General features: G+C 35.5%; 1 protein-coding gene across 8 annotated transcripts in view; it reads right to left on the bottom strand.

The window, feature by feature from the left end:
• LOC143248947 (CDAN1-interacting nuclease 1) overlaps positions 1-21403 on the bottom strand; it is a 62639-nt gene that overhangs the window by 37510 nt on the left and 3726 nt on the right. For 4 of the 8 annotated variants that reach the window (XM_076497980.1, XM_076497979.1, XM_076497981.1 and 1 more), the window contains exon 2: positions 4245-4290. In XM_076497980.1, coding sequence (XP_076354095.1) covers positions 4245-4290 — 46 coding nt within the window. Of the gene's footprint in view, positions 1-4244; positions 4291-8915; positions 9002-14019; positions 14160-21403 lie in introns of those variants that run through there. The other 4 variants (XM_076497982.1, XM_076497985.1, XM_076497983.1 and 1 more) reach the window with 2 other exon arrangements.

Here is a 21403-nt window from a genome sequence, read left to right as displayed (position 1 = left end):
TAGAGCTCCAAGAAGCAAGAAATAAGGAGACAGAGCAGACATACTACTTTGTAATAATCAATTACTAAAAACACAGAAGTGATAGCATTGGAAGCCACAGAATTATTCAAATGTACTTCAATTTTAGCTTCCGTTCTTTTAGATAGGTTAAACAGTTTGTGTATAGGCACAAAGATGTGCATGAAAACCATAGAGATATCAAGCTTGTAATTGTTTTCTTGACTTACATTTCTCTAGTGCTGAAGAACCAACTCACAAATCATTCCTGAACCAAAATTTCAATAACCAAACACAAAATATTTAAAAAATTGAGACAAAAAGAGCAATAATGAAATGGAATTTGAGTTCTCAATAGTAAGCAGACACTATGCATTCTGGATCAGTTTGCATTTGAAAGCACAAGCTAATGTGACCATATTTATTCATCTATACATAGTGACCTGACAAAAGGCTTACTTCATCATTTGAGAATGGAAAGTGTGGCCCATTGAAAAGGAGTTATGTTTTTAAATATTATTAACTTTTTAATCTTTCACACACTGTTATACTGATTTGCTATTATTGATTAGAGAATTTAAAACATGAGAGGGCTTACATAAGAATGGTTTTCTAATTTTACTATTTGAATGCATATAATTATCACTCACTTGCAGTTTATTAACATAATAGCTCCAAAAATTATTCTGATTCTTGAATAACAAAAAAGTATCAACTAGATATTAATTGAGTCCACTGACAGATGAAAAGCTTAGATTTTTTTTTTTTATTTTTTTTTTTTTGGGGGGACTGAAATTATATAAATGATTATAATAAAATAAATCTATTGTTCCGAACATTATACACACATTTGCATTCAATCTAATCAACCAAGAAAAGATATTTCTGACCTTCTTATTTAAATATAAAGTTAATCAAAATCCTTTAAGTTTCTAATATCATTAAAATAACCAAATGGGGAATTCTGTTAGGGCTTAATCCACTCAACTGGGATTTCAGTGATTTCATGATCACAGAAGAAAACAATTACTGTCAACATACAGTTTAAAGATGCATGGATTTTTCACAGAATTACAAATACGATATTATTATATTAACAGTGACATTTTCATATATTCTGTGATTTTATTTGCTTCAAGTTTATTTGCAATGTGTAACATTATGAACCTGATTCACATACTAGTAGTGACACTGGAGTTAAAACTGGTAGCATTTTATGAACATTCCTTCAACTTTATGCTTTGTTTCCACATCAATACAAAAATATTTAAATTATTATTATTATTAATTTTTCATTTATGCTCACCTTATTAACTTTTAGCCTGCATCATCACCATATAAAAATCAATATTCTACACCAAGGTCAAACTGGAGTTACTACTATTATTTATATGCACATATACATATGTGCATGTCTTTGTATATGTAAGTGAATGAAGGAAGTCAAAAACAGCTGTGATATAATCTCAATATCCTCCTAACTAATTATGGACCTGGTCTGTTGTGATTATATAGTACTATACATTTCTGGGATAACAAACATATATTGCACACACACGTTACTTGATTCATCCAATATCTTTAACCTGTTGACTGCCAAGTACTTCAGCTGCTACAATACAACTTCAATGCTTCTTCATTTTGTAACTTTTTTCGTGACGCCATTTTGGATCGAAAGTAAAACAATATGTAAGTAGGTCAAATACATGTATGGTGCTGACATCTAGCATTGAAGTTAGGTATTATTGAGAACGAATTAACTCGTCGGTGGCACTGTGTTACCGATCGGCTTGAACGAGTTATCTCATCTATGGCACTGAACAGGTTAAAACAATACTGTGTGTGTGCATACAATTATGCCTGACAACTATTCCACAATCAATAGAGTTTTATTATTTTTACTCCCACCTACTAGTTACAAATTCTCTGATATTGCATAGCCAGTGAAAATCATATACACAAATTGAACAGTCTAAAACTATTATGCATTGGTTAAGGCAAGACATGATACGTACTCCAATAAAACTTATTTTTCCCTAACAAACATTTTCTCCTGCATATAATAATGGAGCCATTTCACTCAAACAAATAGGTGTTAACATGTTATACAACATTAAAAGAGCCCAGTTAATTATTTTATTCAGCTTTTCATAAAACACAGACCATTTACTAGATCTATCATTCCAAAGCAAGTAATATATGACTGTAAACTAGTGGCACACAAATTAAAGTGTTAAGGCACAAATTTCATGTTTTATTTGCTAACCTTTTACAAATGTTACCATAAGTAAACTTAGTTTTTTTAGTGTCACAGAGTATAAGGCTATGTCAATAATCATATTTCTCAGGTCTGTTATTAACTGATTATTAATAAAGCATTATTAATGAAACACAAATGCTTAATTGTGAAATGTACCAAGTACTATAAATTCAGTTAGATACAACCACTGGAAAGTAAAATCATATTGGATCAGAAGTCAGATAAAACATCAACCAGTTTTAGTCTCATACATTAATACTAATACGTGTATCTTGGAATGTTGATTGTTTAAATTACACCAATCCAAGATTATAATTCAAACTTATTCCCCATCCCCAATCCAAGACTGAGACATAAAGAAAACAAATTAGCTTTACTATATACTAGCTGGGGTACCCGTAGCCTGGACAAAAATTATATAAATTCATTATTAATAAAAGGTTATATTAGGACATGAAAATGTCTCTCCTTTACATATAATTTTAAAATCTCCAAAATGCTCATAAAAACAAGAAAACACAAAATGTGAATCCATAAATTTGCATGCATCTGCTCATGGATTCAACAAACCTTCATGTCAAATTTAGTGAAGATCCATCAGCAGGGGCAAAGTATTTGTAACAAAAACCCACAAAAACACTCATAGGAACTGCAAAATGCAAAACAGAAAATTAATCTGTATTTCCCCATGGACCTAATGAACCTCTATACAAATTTTGGTGAAGATCCATCCACACCGTGTGAAGTATTTACATGGATATACAACAGACGTACTGTATTTATATAGATAGTGCCACTGCATTAGATCTGCATGTAACTTATTCATAATGTCACATCTGCACATTGTTAATGGATGAAAAGTTAAAGTTCTCCATGATGAGAAATGGAAGTGAAACTGGAAAATAGTAAGGCCGATTGCAAATCTACATGCACAAAGGATAAAAATTTTGCAAAGTTTTTATTATTATATAAGCAAGAGTCCCATTATAGTATGATACACACAGGTAAGATATTTCTGTGAGACAAACTGACACTCTTGTATACAGTTCAGTACCTTTGAAAAAATTTTGATAAGCAGTTTGAATTATTTCTTATAAATGTAATAAACATTAAATTTTTTCTTCATGAAACCACTGATTCTTAAAGTTATACAAAGCTTTGTGATCTTCACACAACTTAAACACTCTAGAACTCTAAATGAGAATCTAAAACAGTGTAAAACAAATTACACTGGCAGTTTATTTTTTTTATAATGTAATTTTTTTCAATAATGTCTGAAGACTATGGTAGCTTGTAAAGAAATTTAAAGATAACATTTGGTGTGATATCAATTAGCATTGTTATATTTTAGTGGTGGAATGAAAAGAGTAGAAATGTATTGTGTGTGTGTATAACTATTAAGTTCAAAAGTTAATGCTTTAAATCAATCCACATTAATACCTCAGATAAGTCCTCTGTTAATAAAAGAAATAGTTTCCTTGATTGTTCAGTTTGCAAAATTAAACTATTTTTAGTATTTGTCATGTTTGTCAATGGGTTAAAAAGTTAAAGCTTTAATTGGTAGTTTCAGTAGATGGATGGGTAACAACAATGAATCAACTTTTTATTCTCGTGTTCTAAAGTAATCTACAACAGGGATTCCATTTTACATATAAGTAATTAATAAGTCATAAAATTAACACTAAAGTTTAAGTTTAATAATTAGAGTATTTTTAAGAGAATTTTATAAAAACAATCCTATCTGAACAGAGTTTTTAATGTTTCATTAACACTTCAATGTTCAACAAACACAAAGGTAAATTTGCACTTTTCACTGAACTGTATTACACAGTTGATTGAAACTGCTAATCTCTTCTATTTCCTTAAATACACAATGTTTATTTATTAGAAAAGTGTGTTTTTGGTAAAATATAATAAAATAGCTTTACTGAAATATGAAATTACTATAAAACACATTCAATTATATTAAATTAGACACAAGTCTTACCTGATACTCTTGAGCAATTATACTTCCAATAGTCCTCTCTGGTACCCTTCAGAAAATTGTAAGTAATTATTCAAAGGCTTATACATTAAAATTTCATAAATAAAGTGCAGTAAATAAAAGAAATTTGCTATATTACAAAAATACAGATTATGCTGATTTTATTGGTTTGTTTGTTACTAAGTAAAATAACAAAAGTAAAATCTTTGCTGTTTTTCTCTATCCACTTCAAGTATCAAAATCTGGTTTTTAATAGTGTAAGTCTTTAAAGACATACCATCTAGCCACTGGGAGTCTTTCAGTTCTAAATTTATTTTTTCCATAAAATATCAATCACATTCGAATAGTCTATTATAAATTACTATTATTTTACTATATTTATAGGTTATTGCTGAGCATAAGAAATTTTAAAACTCATCCTTTATATTATGTAATAAAATTATAACAAATAGTAAACAAGTCAAAGATGTCATGCACATGTACAAATATACTTCTTGCTTCACATAAACATAAACCATTTAGTAGAAAGTTTGAACTGGTATTGCATCCAATTTCTGACTTGATTTCATGAAATATGACACCAAATTCTACTTTTAAACATTTCTCTGCCAAAATTTTGGCTAAATATGACAAAAATTATATATCTTAATATAATAGCAGGTTGTTTCTGTAAAGGCTGTTACACTTGCAATCACCTTATGACAATACATGTACATTTTTTAATACAAGTTTTCTTTAAAAAAAGAAAACAAATGGGCTAGATAACATAAGAGCATTTGATCCATTAAGGTCATACAACAAAGAAAATAACCAGCCTAATTTAACATTTTCCTTAGCAGAAATTTCTGCTTGATGCCTCATACATCTATGTATCTATGAAATTTGCATGCTGCAAGCCTTGAACTAACTCCTAAATAAATAGAATAGAAAAAATTTTAGCATGAATAACCAAGCACCTACATGGTCAGTAAGCCATGAAGTGTAAAGTTGTTAGGGTATCATCAGACTGTATGGTGTGTCTGACCTCAACTCAAGTGGACAAACAGAGATAGAGGTGACTAATTATCCTGCTGCAAGAGAAGAGCACACTAGCTGGTAAGATGACAACTCACAATGTGCTGTAGATGATCAGCAAGAAATTCTCCAAAGTCCACAACTCCAGTGGCTAATAACTAATAAGTGGAAAGAGCCACCCATGCTGCACTTGATAAAAAGGGAGAAAACTCACATTTGGGGTGAATCATTAAAGTGCTTTGATCAGTATTAGACACCTGAAAAAAATGTCTTTTACTGGAGACAATGCAATTACTAACTGCAAAATCCTATTTTGTAAAACTGGCAAGATCAAACCAAAGATGTAGGGAGTGACTTTCTTAATTCTGGCTTTTTCTCTGAGAGTCCATGGAATGATACAGTATTAAAAACCATTAAAATACCTTTACTGATCTTAAGAAACAACTCATTTCAATGGTAGGCTTTGGATAAACCTGGGTGGATAGATTGAGCCTATTCTATTACTTTTTTCCCAATGCTGATTTTGGGAACTAAGTGAATTCCATAAAAGCAACACAAGCGACCTAGAAGGATCCTATATGAGGGAAGAGGGCAATGTAAAAGAAAATATACATACCCTTCTCAAAGATGAAACAAAAGACAGAACAGCCAAATTATGAAGATAATGGGAGATGAAAGTACATAGGTTTGTCCAACTGCCAACCTAAGGGATCCAGTCCAATCATCCAAGGGTGAACAAAAATAAAATGTTAAACACTTGACAAGCCTGATGCAATGAAATGTTAAAAAATGATCACTTACGAGATGTCAAAATCTAAGGAAGAAAGGACCAGTCTTGGTAGAGGAGGAAATAATTATAATGAAGAGAGTGCAAGAAATGTTTATGGTATTTTTATCTGAATATTGGTGAACACAGGCAAGTAAGAAAAGGAAACATCTTCAAAGAAGGATGATATAATGAATATGAAGTCATTGATTCAAACAAGAAATGTGTTAAAGTATTCAAAACCAAATAAAAGTCCCAGTCATGCATGGGAGTTGTATGAGAGGGTTGGTAAAGAAAGTTCAGAACAAAGTGGAAAGGGCAAGGGAAAAGAAAAGAAAAATCTTGATGGAAACAGAAAACTTGAAATGTGGTGGATAAAAGAATTTGATATGAATTAAGAGTGAAAATCAACAATTCATCATTGAACAGCCATGTGAAAAAGACCAAAAGGATGGCTTGGAGGAAGGGAAGGGAAACACTTGTTACTTCCATTGATAGCTAAACAGAGTTAAAGGGAAAAAAGGTGTGAAATAAGAAAAAAGCTACATAGCAGAAAGAAATGGACCAGACCAATCTTACAGGTGAAAATAAAGGGACAACACCTCTTGGTGAAAGAGAAATATGTGAGTTTGGAGCAAGAGAGACTGGGAAGGGGACAGAGAAAGAACAGGCTTGAATGCCAATTGAAGAAGTAGAGAAAAATCAGGGTTTTGATAGCTAAAGAAGTTCCACCAACAGGGCCCCTAATAGATGTGTTGCATATCAAAATGAGGGCACAAGACAGAATACAAAGAGAAAATTAGTCACACACAAAAAAGTGAGTTCATCCTGACTGACAGCATTAACCACCAGAGCCAAAGAATGAGGAACTGAGGACTAGAAGGTGAAAAATATGGTGTCGAGAAGAATGGCAAAGGAATTGAGGAGACATGCCCAATTGAGAGCAAACCTAATGAAAATTATGAGAGTGAAGAGGTAAGTGGTATATCCTGGCTAATGGTGTTGGTTTATCACACACTCACATACAAATAAACAGATGTATATGTATAGTATTGTGCTAAGTGTTAGGACAAAGGCAAAAATGAGATTTCAGACTACTTTTGAACAAACTCAGTGGAATTGCTTGAGTTCAGCAGACAATATTTTGTGTGTCCCCTTTTGCTTTAATAACAGCAGACAGTATTTCAGGTATTGTTGAAAATATATAATCAAAAATGTCCTTTGAGATTTTACTCCAAATATCTCTAATACGCTCCCATAAAGTTTATTTGGAAGTACCTTTTAATTTGTCAAATTTTTTTGTCTATCAAACCCCAGATCTGCTCAACTGGGTTGAGCTTCAGGCTCTGTGGGGTCATTGCATCATATGAATGACTCTTGCAACTTCTTTCTTAGCTAAGTAATTTGTGCACAGGTTGGATGAGGGTTTTGGCTCATTACCTTCTTCATAGTAGAATCTTTTACAAATAATACTCAAATCATTGGGTATACTATGATGGATCAGTATCTGATCGTACTTGCTCTGATCCATTATTCCATCTATCTTGGAAATTTTTCCTACTGTCTCAACAGAAAAACACCCTCAAACCATCACACTGCCTCCCCTGTTCTTCCTGGTAGGTGCTATGTATTGAAATAAGTATCTTCAACCTTCCTTCTATCAGACCTACAACCTACATTTTGAATTAAATATTTCAAACTTGGATTTATCTGTCCAAAATACGCTTTTCCAATTATCAACAGTCAAGTTTTTTACTTCTTAACAAATTTTAGTCTCATGAAAATATTTGGAGATTAAAGTAAAGATTATTTAACTATTACATGATCAAATATTCCATTTTCATTGAGTATTCTTAATACCATAGATCTGGACACTTCACTGTCATTTGATGTCATGCTTGACATCAGTGACAGTCTTCTGTCTGTCCCAAAGGCTGTATAAATGAAGATATTTAACATCAATATCATTCAGTTTAGGTATTTTGCCTCTTCCTTTCCTATTTTCAAATTTGTCAGTCTCAGTCTCACAATTTAGGGTGTACTTTATAATGTTTGGGGGAGCATTTCAAATCTGCAGCAATTTGTTGGAGTTCAACCAGCATCGTATAAAGCTTTAATGTAAACTCTGCTCTACTGATAATTTTCTATATTTTTCAGGCTGTTACATGAAGACAAAAATTAACATATATAGTATTAAACACTGTTTTTATCAAGATTGATTTGTAGAGTGCTGTTAACCCTTTCAGCATGGGTTCAGTCACTGAGACTGACCTCGTAACCATTTTGTGCTTGTTAAAGTTTTCACGCTATTACTTTTAAATTAATAGGCATATATTCACAAAATAAGGCAGATTATCAGTAAACATTACAATGCTTTCAAAAACAAAATAACAGATTTTTAAATTAAGCCTTAAAGTTTGTTAAGCAATGTTTTTCTCATGCCATTTTTATTTTTGCATGTTTCCTATCCAACGTGCAAAGTAATTTTCATTTTAAGATTAAAAATACTTTTATACATCACAAAATATTTAAATTCCATATGCAAAATCCTTATAATGTCCAGATTGTTTTAGCAGATGTTTGTTGTGAAATATCTTTATGTTTGATGTTACTTTTGCTAATTAATAATAGAAATAGTGTAAACAATTATCTCTTCTAGTTACAATCTTTGTACTCTGTTGTTGTTTGTTGCAGCTTTCTAAACCTTAAGAAATTTCATGTGGAGAGTGTGAAATGAAATACTTTAACATTTTATGTATACAATTGAATAACCAAAAATCATAAGTTACTTTATCAATACCATGGAATTCTATTATAATTTATTAAGTTTAATAATTAAACTGTATTTGTATCTTAAAAATACAAAATATCAAACAGGCTAATACTCAACTTACCAGCATGAAGGTTTGTCTCAAAAAACATAAAGGACACTGTCATATTTGAAAATGGCTGAGAAAATCAATAATGGAACATTCTCAGCTTCCTATTGATTACTCATGTTGTATATAAAAGTAAGTGTATACAAGGGACCATTTCCAAAAATGAAGAGAAGTGAGAAGGGGCCATTATGTTTGATTCACTAAATATAGTGAGAGCTCAACAAATAGAAAATATAAAAGGTTTTATTTTATATTCTATCTTGTCAGTATTGGTAATTTCAGTTTCTAATATAGCTACAAAACTACACATCTTGTATTTTAACATCAAAAACATCTAATTTGAACCAATACTACATACCATGTGACACACAAAAATTGATATTTGCGTGTTTGATCAATATATACTTTTAGATTAAGAAATTAAATAATGTATAATATGAACGTTTGAATTATATTCTACAATTTTATACCAAACTTAAGGAGATTAATTCATAAAATAGTAGTTCAATAAACTTTTGAATGCAAGTCAACAAATATGATGACATGGCCTTTGACCCATGATCCATCTTAATAGGGTTAACTTGATTTCTTCTAGCATATACTAATACCATATGCTAGCTCTCTGCTAGCTTCTTTCTAAATAGATACGGCACTGCATGGGGTACCATGACAGTTATTTTCAATCCTAAATTTGATCAGTATGTTCATTCAAGCAGAACCCTTATGACATGGCCTTGGTGTAAGTACATAGGACTTCTATAGAATGATAAATATTCTCACCCTGACTCATTCATTTGTCAACAAGGATCAGTTAAGCATTACCATAGTGTTGACATGTACTTTCTACAATGGTAGAAGAATTAGCCCCATAAAATGAAAAGAATAACAAGATATGATCTTGTCCTAACATTTTCCCACTGTACTGTACTGTATTTATGTCCATGTGTGTACAAACACATATTGTACAACAGTAATTAAAAGATATAAAAGATACCTAAAATCATTAAGGAAAATGCATAATTAAAAACAAATTAGCATTTAGCATAACTAATACTAAGACTCATCTAACATTTACTATCTTGTTTTGCACTGAAATCATGAGTGATGTACTTCCAAGGTATTTATTACAAGCTGTTGGGCTGAACTGTCTTTGCCACACCAATCACCATATTTGACACATAACTAGTACTTGCACAGTCAATGATGGCTATATCTTGTGAAAATAACATTTTATTTCAATGCTTTTTTCAAAACTGCAGTAATTATATATTTGTGCTAGTAATAGATGAGATTCAAATATTTTTTATTGACTAAAACACTATTTTTTTCAAAATTCTGCTGAGACTGGTTTACTGCCAGTTAATAACACGGGAAAAAAACCACTGTGTATTTCTTGGTAGGTATTTTGGCTATATTATTACTTTGTTCCCCAAAGGGGGATGAAGAATAACCTGGGGCAATCAGAAACATTTTGTTTCTCTTCACCCCACATGTGGCTAGAATGAATTTAGCACATAATTTTGAAACTTGTTAACTGAACTGGAGTAACACTTATTTTCTAAACTAGAGTAGTGGCAGCAAATTACCTTGTGATGTTGACAGATTTATTGTCTCTCTGAGGAGCATTAGTCAAAGCTGTGAAAAGGGTTGGCGAGCCAGAATGCATGTGAAGAATCAGACAAGAAGTTCAGCTTACACTTTCTCGAAGATAACTTGGCGTAGATGTGGTTGCAGTGGAAAGAGCAGGGAGATGCAAAGCCAGCACGTCGACATAGTTAACATATGTGACTGTGGTTTATGAAAATTTTGATACTTAATGATGGGCCTCTTTTCAGGCCTGGGATCTATAGATCCAATTTGAGAAGCGTCAGTCGAAGCTGTGAAAAGGGTTGGCAAGCCTGCTTCGCAATGATAGAAAGAGCTGATATCGAAGGATCAAAATACCTGTTTACTATTGGTTTCATGGATGTATTTAGCCTTAGGTGGAGTTCGCCACCCACTTAGTGCTGCAATTTCAAGTAATCTGACTCTGAAGAAGATCACTTCACAAATAAAACCCTGATCAGCCAAGACAAGCAATCTGCCCCAAGTTCAGAACCCCAGCAGAAAAGCTGTGAAACAAACCCAGTGAAAAAAAAAAGAAAAGAGAGAGATCAAAATAGCAGGTCCAATGCATAGAAGCATGTACTTGTTCAGAAATGGAGACCAGGTCAAAAGGCAGTAAGAGAATGGCCATCATGGTGTAATGATCAAGCCACCAAGACAAGACCTTGAGAAGAGGAGAGGTACCTGATGATGACAATATTATAAAGGTACAATATTTTGAGAAGAAAGTTTCTTTCATCACCCATTAAAGGTGTTTCAAAACTTTATTTTCTTAAAAGTGGTTTCCTCATCCCCAAACTATCAATTTTACTCAACATCACAGATTTAAAAAATAATTCATAGAAGAGGAGAGCAAACATCAGATACAATATACAAGGATACTGGAGAAAAACTGTAAATATGCAAGCTAGAAATTCTAGAGCTTATGTAAGTGCAATATGCAAATCATACAATGGACAAAAGTATTTTTATTACCCACATGAACATCACTTTGCACTGCAACTTGTCATAGTCTAATTCAGACTGACTAAATTAAGAGAGATATCTCAAGTATGAATACTTTTTGCAACACATCTGATTTTTTAGTGTAATATAATTACACATATTACTAAAACCTTCCACATTTAATGTTGATACATGTAATAAATTCAAAAACAAAGTCATAATTTCTTTACCAATACAGGGTTAGTACAATGGGCTAACCCCATGCACATTTAGTTAACAAAGGCAATCTCCAAAATAACTCATTATAAAGCAATAGCTTTACACCACTTACTAAGAGTAAGAAAAGCCCCTAGCAACAGCTATGATGGCTACATCTAAGACAGGTCAATCTACTCTAGCACTTACACAGCACTACATTAATCATACTAATAGTAATTCAGTTACCCACACATCCAAGCCCTTCAATACAACCACACTGGTATCCAATGAATGGTAGGACTTGCCTTAAAAAGTGGTAGATGCAGGCAAATTGAAGAAGTTTAACAGAAAGCTTGATAAATAAATGACTGAATGGTGCTAGCTTTGAATTTTTTTTGTATTTAGTGGAAAAAATGCCCAAGATCAACCAAAAGGCCTTTTGTTGTTCAATTTTATGTTATACAGACCTACCTATTGGATACATGTTGTAGCCAATGTTGAAGCATCCATCTTAACAGTGCCCAGGACAGAAGGAGTGAAGTTTTGCTTTAGTTGTCATATTGTGGAGCACTGGTGAATGAATTTCCAGTATTTTGTCAATGAGAAATGACTGCAAAGCTATTAGTTCTAGCCTTTGACTCAGCAGATGCCAGAGGAGCAACAGTGAATTCTTTCACTCTGCCAAGCAGCAAAATTCATAAGATTATCAGTGTCATCTTTTGGCCCAGCAGGTTCAGAACAACCAGTAGGATGTCATGGATCCTGGATCATGAGCTTCTTGATCATGGACACTGATCAAAATCATAGCTACCAATGTGGAACTCCCATTATACCCCTTTCAACATGCACAGCATCAAAGCTTAAGAGTTAACAAAATAATTATCAGTGTTATAAATGACATTCAGTAAGGAATGATTGTGTTACAAAGATGGATTATTAACTTAGCTAACTAACTCATGAATAAGTGATCAACTATTAATCAGAATTTACTAGAATCTTCAAAAGTTGCAATTGTTTTTTTCATTATACTATAACATTAAGTTCATTAGCATGTGTATGAAATTGCTCAACAAAAAATAAACTTGTTGGCTTATAAGTACTTTTCTTAAAGTTGAATAAGTAAACATTCTATTTCATGAAATTATTTGGTCACTCTCTTATTTATCTATTTATAACTGCTTCTATCCTTGATATTTTCAATGACTTTTAAATACTTTGAAACAAATCCTAAGTTTTAAAGAAACTTACCTATTTTAATGCATATAAAGAATGCTAATTTTAAAAGCATTTACTGTTTATCAAAAGTAAAATATTCAAAACAAGTGTGTGTGTATACATAAAGAACTAAACATTTACTTATTACTCCTGAAAAGGTTTCAAAATACACATAAAAATGTAAAATTACAAATACATCAAATGAATCTATAAGAAAAGAACCAAAAGATGTTTTTGTTGTTTTATTCAGACACTGGGCTTTTGGAATTTTCATTGAAGTTTGTGTCAATATATAGTATGGATACAAAAACTTAAACTGTACTGATTTTGCACAGTATGCATAAGTTGATCAGTTACATCAAATCAAGATATGATACCATCTAGTTAAGCAACAGGGAACTAGGAGCAAAAGTTGATTGATTTAGTGTTTTATGGCACAAAGCAGTTAGGCTATCTACGCCAAACGTCCGGTAAAAAGGTAAAAATAAAGCAAATGTAGTAAAATACATAAAAGGAAATGAAGGTAAAACAAAACATCATTGAAAAACAGAAAAACTATAAAACCAATGTTGACACCTAGTCTACAATGTTAAGAGAGAAAGCAGAGTAAAAGAAGTTGTAAAGTACTTACTCTAGCAAAATGGTAATGAGCATAACCCGCCAGGAAGACTGACAGGTAAGTTCAAGAACCACCGTCAGTCACCTGAAGTTGGCCTTTCCAGTCCTGGTTCCGGGTTATGTGTCATACCAGCCATTATCAAAATGTAAAATAATAGAAGTTTTAAAAGACACATAGCAGAATCGTAATAATGAGTAGCCAAATGTCCAGTAAAAAGGTAAAAGTAAAGTAAATGGAGTAATTTTACAAATTGTAAAAGTAAATGAAGGTAAAAACAAAACAGCAATTAAAACAGAAAATGGCATAAAACCAATGTTGACATCCAGTCTACAAAGTTGTAAAGGACTTCCTGTAGCAAAATGGTAATGATCATAACCCACCAGGAAGACTAATAGGTAAGTATAAGAACCACCGTCAGTCACCTGAAGTTGGTCTTTCCAATCCTGGTTCCGGGTTATGTGTCATTATGACCAGTACTAAAAGGTAAAGTAATAAAAGTGTTAAATGACATGCAGCAAAAGTGTAATAACAACTCACCAGGACGACTAACGGGTAGTTCAAACGGATAGTTCAAACAGCAGCGTTAGTCACCTGAAGTTGGCCTTTCCAGTCCTGGTGTGGAGCTATTTAATGTTCTGGCCATTTTCCAATGTCAAATTGAGGTATAGAGAATGAAACTGTAAAAAAGGATCCACAATTAAAAAAGGTGTAATGAATAAATATGCAACACTTAAATGAGATTAAAAAGATTAATGGCCATTAAAAAACTAAAAACTTTATCAAGGTGGACAGTGTCACCATCACCAATAACACTATCCAATGTTACTGATAAACCCTGGGAAAAAACATGTTTAAAATATTGCTGTCGTTGAGAATTGTAACGATGGCAAAAAAGTAAAATGTGGCTGATAGTGATTTGAGTGTTACACAAACTACACATTGGTGCATCAGTTCCAAATAAAAGAAAATGATGAGTTAAAAAACTGTAACCAATGCGTAGCCTAGTTAGAACAACTTCCTCCTTCCAAACTTTACAGAAGCTAGATGGCCAAAGCCCAATATAAAGTTTTATTTGAAAAAGCTTGTTGTCGCGTTGCTCACTCCAAGTGGACTGCCAGCTGGCACAGAGCTGAGCCTTGAATGCAAGATCATAGTCCATGTATGGAATAGGCACAGTGGTGATAGTGCCGGAGCAGATAGATTTAGCTGCCGTGTCAGCAATCTCGTTCCCGTGAATACCAACGTGGCCTGGTATCCAGAAAAACTGGATAGAAGTAGCAGTTAATGAGAAATGGGACAGTAGGTTTTGAATATCAGCGAGAACAGGGTGTGAGCCAACGTGTAGCGATTCCAGGGCCTGTATAGAACTAAGCGAGTCAGTATAAATAGTGCAGTTGGAGTACTGCTCAGCTGCAATATGATCCAGAGCAAGAGATATGGCATACAGTTCAGAAGTGAACACAGACGCTGTAGAGGGGATTCTACGAGCAACTACCGAACTGCAGCAAACCATAGCAAAGCCCACTGCATTACCTGATTTGGAACCATCTGTATAAATGGGAACTGAATGATTGTTTGAAAGATATTCATTGAATAAAAGATGGTACTTCCAATCAGGAGTATCTGCCTTTTTCAGATGACTGAAAGAAAGGTCACATTTGGGGGCTGTAATAAGCCATGGTGGGATGGGCTGATCTGTGGAATCTGCAATGTTATCCAAGGACAGACCCAATTCATCCAATTGCACCCGGATGAGAAGGCCAAACGGAGCAATGGCAGATCGTCTGTTCTGAAAAAGTACGGTCCACCGAGGAAGGAAAACACATCCCCAGTTGGGATGCTTTGATAAGGAATGAAGTTTCGAAGAATATTGTAAAGATAGTTGCAAACGGCAAAGGTGCAGAGAAGGTTCATGAGATTCAAAGTATAAGCTTTGAACTGGAGAGGTACGGAAAGCCCCAGTGCAGAGTCGAAGTCCTTGGTGATGAATGGGGTCCAGCATCTTTAAGGCCGAGGGTCTGGCAGAGCCATAGACCACTGATCCATAGTCAAGTTTTGATTGAATAAGAGCACGATATACCTTTAACACTGAACATCGATCTGCTCCCCAACTGGTAGAAGAGAGGACACGGAGGATGTTCAGTGCTCTTGTGCATTTGACCCGAAGCTACTTTAAGTGTGGTATAAAGGTCAGCTTACGGTCAAAGATAAGCCCCAAGAATTTGGTCTCAGGGACCACTGGCAGCGAAACTTCACCGATATGAAGTTCAGGATCAAAGTGAATACCCCGTTGGAGGCAAAGGTGTATGCATACGGTTTTAGAGAGAGATATTAAAGCCGTTCGCCATAGTACACTTCAGTACACGATTGAGGGCAGTTTGTAGTTGCCGCTCAATATATCTCATGTTCGACAACTGACACGAGATGTGAAAGTCATCAACATACAGCCCATTCGCAATAGTGAGAGGGAGTTGTTCAGTGATGGAAATTATCTTTGCATTGAAGAGTGTGACACTCAAAACACAGCCTTGAGGGACTCCAAGTTCCTGTACAAAAGAACGGGAAAGTGTCGAACCAACACGAAATTGAAATCTCTTGTCCATTAAAAATTTTTAATAAACATGGGTAAATGGCCACGTAACCCATATGTATGGAGGTCTCGCAAAATGCCATACCTGCATATTGTGTCATAAACCTTCTCAATGTCAAAGAATATTGATACAAGATGTTGGCGTTTGAGAAAGGCTTCTCTGATTGATGTTTCAAGATGAATTAGGTGGTCTGTGGTGGAGTGCTGTCGTCGGAACCCACACTGAGTGGGCGAGAGGAGGTTGTTTGATTCGAGGAACCAAACAAGACGAGCATAAGACGACCATCCTTTCTAAGGTCTTACAGAGACAGCTCGTCAAAGCAATTGGACGGATGTGTGAAGTAATCTTGGGATCTTTCCCTTGCTTAGAGAAAGGTAAAATAATAGCCTGGCACCAGGCATCAGGAAAAACATTCTCCTGCCAGATCCGGTTAAAGACAATCAGAAGGACATCAAGAGAAGCAAGAAATAGATGGTGCAGCATGTCATAATGAACATCATCAGGTCCAACAGATGTACTGGCAGACCAATGAAGGGCCATTTTCAGTTCCACCAGTGTAAAGAGACAATTATAGTCAAAGAAACAGTCAGTTCAAAAGGAAAGAGGTGAAAGCTCTGCCCGAATCTTGATGGCCAAGAAGGTGGAGGAACAAGCAAAAGTGCTAGATACCCAGCAAAAGCTTTCACCTAGAGTATCAGCGATGCTCCGAACATCAGCTACCTTCTGACCATCAGAGAGTAAGATCAAGAGGGGGACAGAATTGTAGTGCTCATTAACCTTTCAAATTCTGTCCCATATGATCTTGGAACTGGTGGTAGAAGATATGCTATTGGTGAACTTAATCCAAGATTCCTTCTGGCTTTGACGTCTTACCCACCTAGCATGGGCACGGGCCCGTTGGAAAGCGATGTGGTTTGAAAGTGTGGGATATCTATGAAAAGTATCCCAGGCCAATTTTTGAGCCTTCCGTGCTAAGTGGCAAGCAAAATTCCACCAGGGACGAGGATATCATGGAAAATGTGTCGAGGTTTTAGGAATACACTGAGCAGCTGCTTGTATAATACAGCCAGTTACCACTGCCACACAGTCGTCTATTGATGGCTGATTTACGATGGCAGGAACAAGTTCTGCGAGAGCAGTGAAAGTGGACCAGTCTGCCTGATCCAGCTTCCATCAATAGCAGCACTTCCCCAGAGGGGATGATGTCCATTAAAGTCCCCCATGATTAGAAAAGGAGACGGCAACTGTTCAACGAGAGCATCAAGGTCTGATTGATCATATGTCTCTCCAGGGGACAGGTAGAGAGAACAAACAGTGATGGTATGACCCAAGGAAACACGGATGGCTATGGCCTCCAAGGGTGTGTTGAGTGACAAAGACAGAGTGGGCACATGCTGATCAACCAATAGTGCCACCCCTACATGTACTCGTCCATCACACAGCCTGTTATTTCTGTACAGAGAAAACTGCCAAATGGTGACTGTATCAGCAGGTTTGAGAAATGTTTCTTGTAAGAAAAGACAAACAGGATGATAGGAAGCAATCAGTGTTTTGATATCATCCAGATTAGAACGTAAACCTCGACAGTTCCATTGTATCAAGGTGGCCATTTTTAATGACGGTTAGGTGAAGTGGCTGGAGAACCCTTCTGTTTATGACCACGTCTTTTTTCCTTACTGTCCTTAGTCGGAGGAGGTCTATCAACCTCCATGGATCCTGCCCTGGGTCGAGTAGGCAGGTCTTTGTTATTGGAAGGGGATTCTAGTGACTGAGGATGCGAACGAATGATTGTTTTGCCTCTTGGAGTGGGAAAAAAAGATGTATCAGAAGAAATCCCTGTATTTGAAACTGAAGGATGTGGATCTTGAGGTTTGTTGGAATGTATGGGAGGAACAGAGATGGGTGTGGAAGTCGATTCATCAACCTTTTTAACCATGGAGGTCAAAAGGCTTTTCATCTGTTTCGAAAATGATTCTCTTGGAGGCACAGAGAGATCTGTCTGCACTCCCACTGTAGTTGTGGAATGAAGTGCAGCATCATATGTTCGAGATGTAGTGGTGGGCAGCAATTTCCGAGCCTCAGGATAACTAATGTTATGTATCATTTTCAAATGTTGCACCTCTTTTTCCTCCAACCATTTTGGGCAAGAATGAAAGTAGGAGGGGTGAGAACCATTGCAGTTGACGCAATGTGGGTCCATGTCACGTTCATAGGCATCGTGGTCCTTGCCCCCACAAGGAGCACATGTCAGGGAACCATGACATGATGTCTTTGAGTGGCCGAATCTCTGACATTGGAAACATCGGAGAGGGTTTGGAATGTATGGCTGTACCCTGCAAATGAGATAACCTGCCTTGATGGTGGCAGGTGCACGTGGTGAAGTAAATGTTAAAACGAGGGTATTTGTTGGCAATTTAACTCCATCTTTGTGAGTGGAGTTGTGCCTCGCTGCAGAAACTCCTTGAGTGGAGAGACCAGCGAGAATCTCTGAATCGAGGACATTCTTCAAATCCCTCTCAACAATAACTCCTCGTGAATAATTCAAAGTAGCATGAGGTGTAACCTCAATAGGTATATCCCCGATTGCCTTTGAATTCAAGAGGAATTCACTGTGTTGGGATGTGGATGTTTCAACCAATATGTCTCCAGATCGAAGCTTCTTTACTGACTTTGGAGAGCAAGCAAATCCCTCTAGTCCCTTCTGAATAAGAAAGGGGGACAACTGCTCTAAAGGGTTTTGCGAAAGAGAATGTAATATAAGAAAATGAGGTACGCATGTTACAGATGTTGAAGATTGTTGTTCAGAGTCTTCTAGACTTGGTCGCTTACCCATTGACTGTTTTTTCACTATTTTATTTAAATTTTTTGAAGGAGGATCCATTGGAAAAAAGAAAGATTTTGGTACCCACTGACCCCACCCACCATGGAGCCCTACGAGGGGATGCACTACAAAGTCATGCAAGGAGAATGCAGCAACTCCAGGGTTTCGTGACCACTGTACCCAAACACCAGCATCAGGCACAATGTCCACAACACCCGTTGAGAACTTCCAACACTAGTACTTGGTTGACTCTAGCCCAAGTGGACCAGCTGATTGATCCAAGGTGGGCCACCCAAAGGCCGCCTGTCTACAGGAATTCAAGGCCAAAGTGGTGTGTTAGGGTTGGACCCCTCAACCACCAGGATCCTCTCCTCCCCTTCACGGGTCGTCACGCACGGCAAACACGTGGGTGGATGTTTAGATCCCAGAGACGGTAACCAGACAGAACGGGAGCAAAAGCATGATCTGTGGAGTAGTAGATGTTTCTTAGGATGGGAGGCAAGTTGCCAAAACAGGTACAGATTATGTGGAAATCCAGAGATATTTATGGTATATAGATGAAGTTAATCTTACTCCTTGTTGGTTAGCAACCCCCATGGATCAGAACTGAAGCTCATTCAATTACGGGGCTTCTGCAACCTGCATACTCAATAGCTTCCCCATCATATCAGACTATTCAGTTTGAGGTGGACCTCAGGTATACTACAACAAGACCTAGGTTGCAACCCCATGCTCCTAGGATATTGCTAAACATCTTTCTCTTTCCCGACACATAAGGTGGAACAGATAAGGGAGACTTGTTCCATTTCCTATGATGGTTATGGCAAATTATTACCTAAATACTCTGATTTCAGCAGATAATGCAGTACCTAATCCTGAGGCTTGATAAACTAGCACTCAATAACACTGAATACTAAATGAAGATGCAGCATACTGACTATTATAGAGTTATGTCTCAGTTGCACTGATGTCTCAACCCAAATGAGAACCAAGTCATCCACAAGATTGAATTCAAGTCTCATAGGATGGGTTCCTTTGACTACTTGGGTGTTTTTGCTGACAATCTGTACCACATGCATTGGAAAACATCATTTGCAAATGTGAAACATTCACACCATTACAGTATCAGTTTCCGAGGTGATGAAATTTGAGGTAGTGAACTGTGATCATTTGTAGGAGAGGAGAAAGCCATCAGTGGTAGCACTTTTGGTTTCACATCCCATCCAGCCAGATGCTTATTGTCATGAGTGAATCCATTATAAGTGGGTCTGCTGCCAGTACCTCAAACCCTTATGGTATTCATAGACTTACTGCCTATGAAAAGGAAGGTCAGTCAAAGCTTTCCCATTGCTATCATATTTTAATCACAGCCATTGCATCCACAGACAATTTGCTCAGCTTCCTGCCCATAATTTGATTGAGATGGATGCAATATTGTCAGCACAGCATGTTGGCTCTCAGACATTGACAGGTAATAGGCCCCTAAAGTAGAATGCCAAAGCAACAAGGCACTCAAGGTAGTTTGACTCCAAGCTACTCACTGCAATTAACCTAAGTCAGTGCCTCCTTCCCATTAAGGCAAATATGTATCCAATAAAACTTTTTTTTTAACCAAAACAGAACTGTTGCGTATATTTGTTCTAATAACACTATATTCATTTGTTTATCTGTTCATACAAATTAATAAATAAAAAATTATTAAATACATTAAAGAAAATTGGATCAGAGAGTTCCATTTTATATAACCAACACATTTTAATCTCCTTTATTTTCATCAGCTATTTCCATATGTTATTTATCTTTACCAATTTTAGCAGTTATATAGCTACAAAATAGCATAAAACACTGATGAACAGTAAAGCATTAATTGGAAAAAAAAAAAAATTACACAATTATGATAGGCCTACATTGAAACTGACCAATTCCAAAATCAGGAACAGAGAAAAAGGTGTTAAATTTCTGAAAGCTTTACAAAATTAGATGGTGTCTTTAGGATCAAAGGATAAAGCATACAGAAAAAACAAAACAAACAAAAGATGATGAAAGAAAATTCTTATTTGATAAGAAAAAATTTGAAGAACAACAAAAGCAAAGTTTGTACCAATTATCAGTATCAATCCTAAAAGATCAAGATACAGTCTAAACACAATGATTTTTAATGCCCATATTACTCTGGTATTAGGCTTAAGAACATTACACCTACAAGAAAAGAAGCTGTTACTTTGGAGCTTCCAAGCAATCCATTCAGAAGTCAAAAAATTTCAGTAATGGTGGATCACTTAAAAGTATTTGCATTCATCAAAGAACAGCATTCATGGCTGCAATCATTTCAGAAGGTGGGACTGATTTTGATAACATGCCTCTTTATAAATTAAGTGCAATGCATGAAGCAAAAAATAAATTGCTATGAAAACCTAAATTATTCCAAAGTATGCAACACTGCACTTGTAAAGAAAAAATGTTTCAGGAGAAGAGGAAAACTAAAAACTAGGAGTTCTTACAGCAGGAA

Source organism: Tachypleus tridentatus, chromosome 4 (assembly GCF_004210375.1).
Source record: "Tachypleus tridentatus isolate NWPU-2018 chromosome 4, ASM421037v1, whole genome shotgun sequence".
Lineage (NCBI taxonomy): Eukaryota > Metazoa > Arthropoda > Merostomata > Xiphosura > Limulidae > Tachypleus > Tachypleus tridentatus.
Note: the sequence above shows the minus strand (reverse complement) of the source record. Positions and strands in the feature narration are given on the sequence as shown.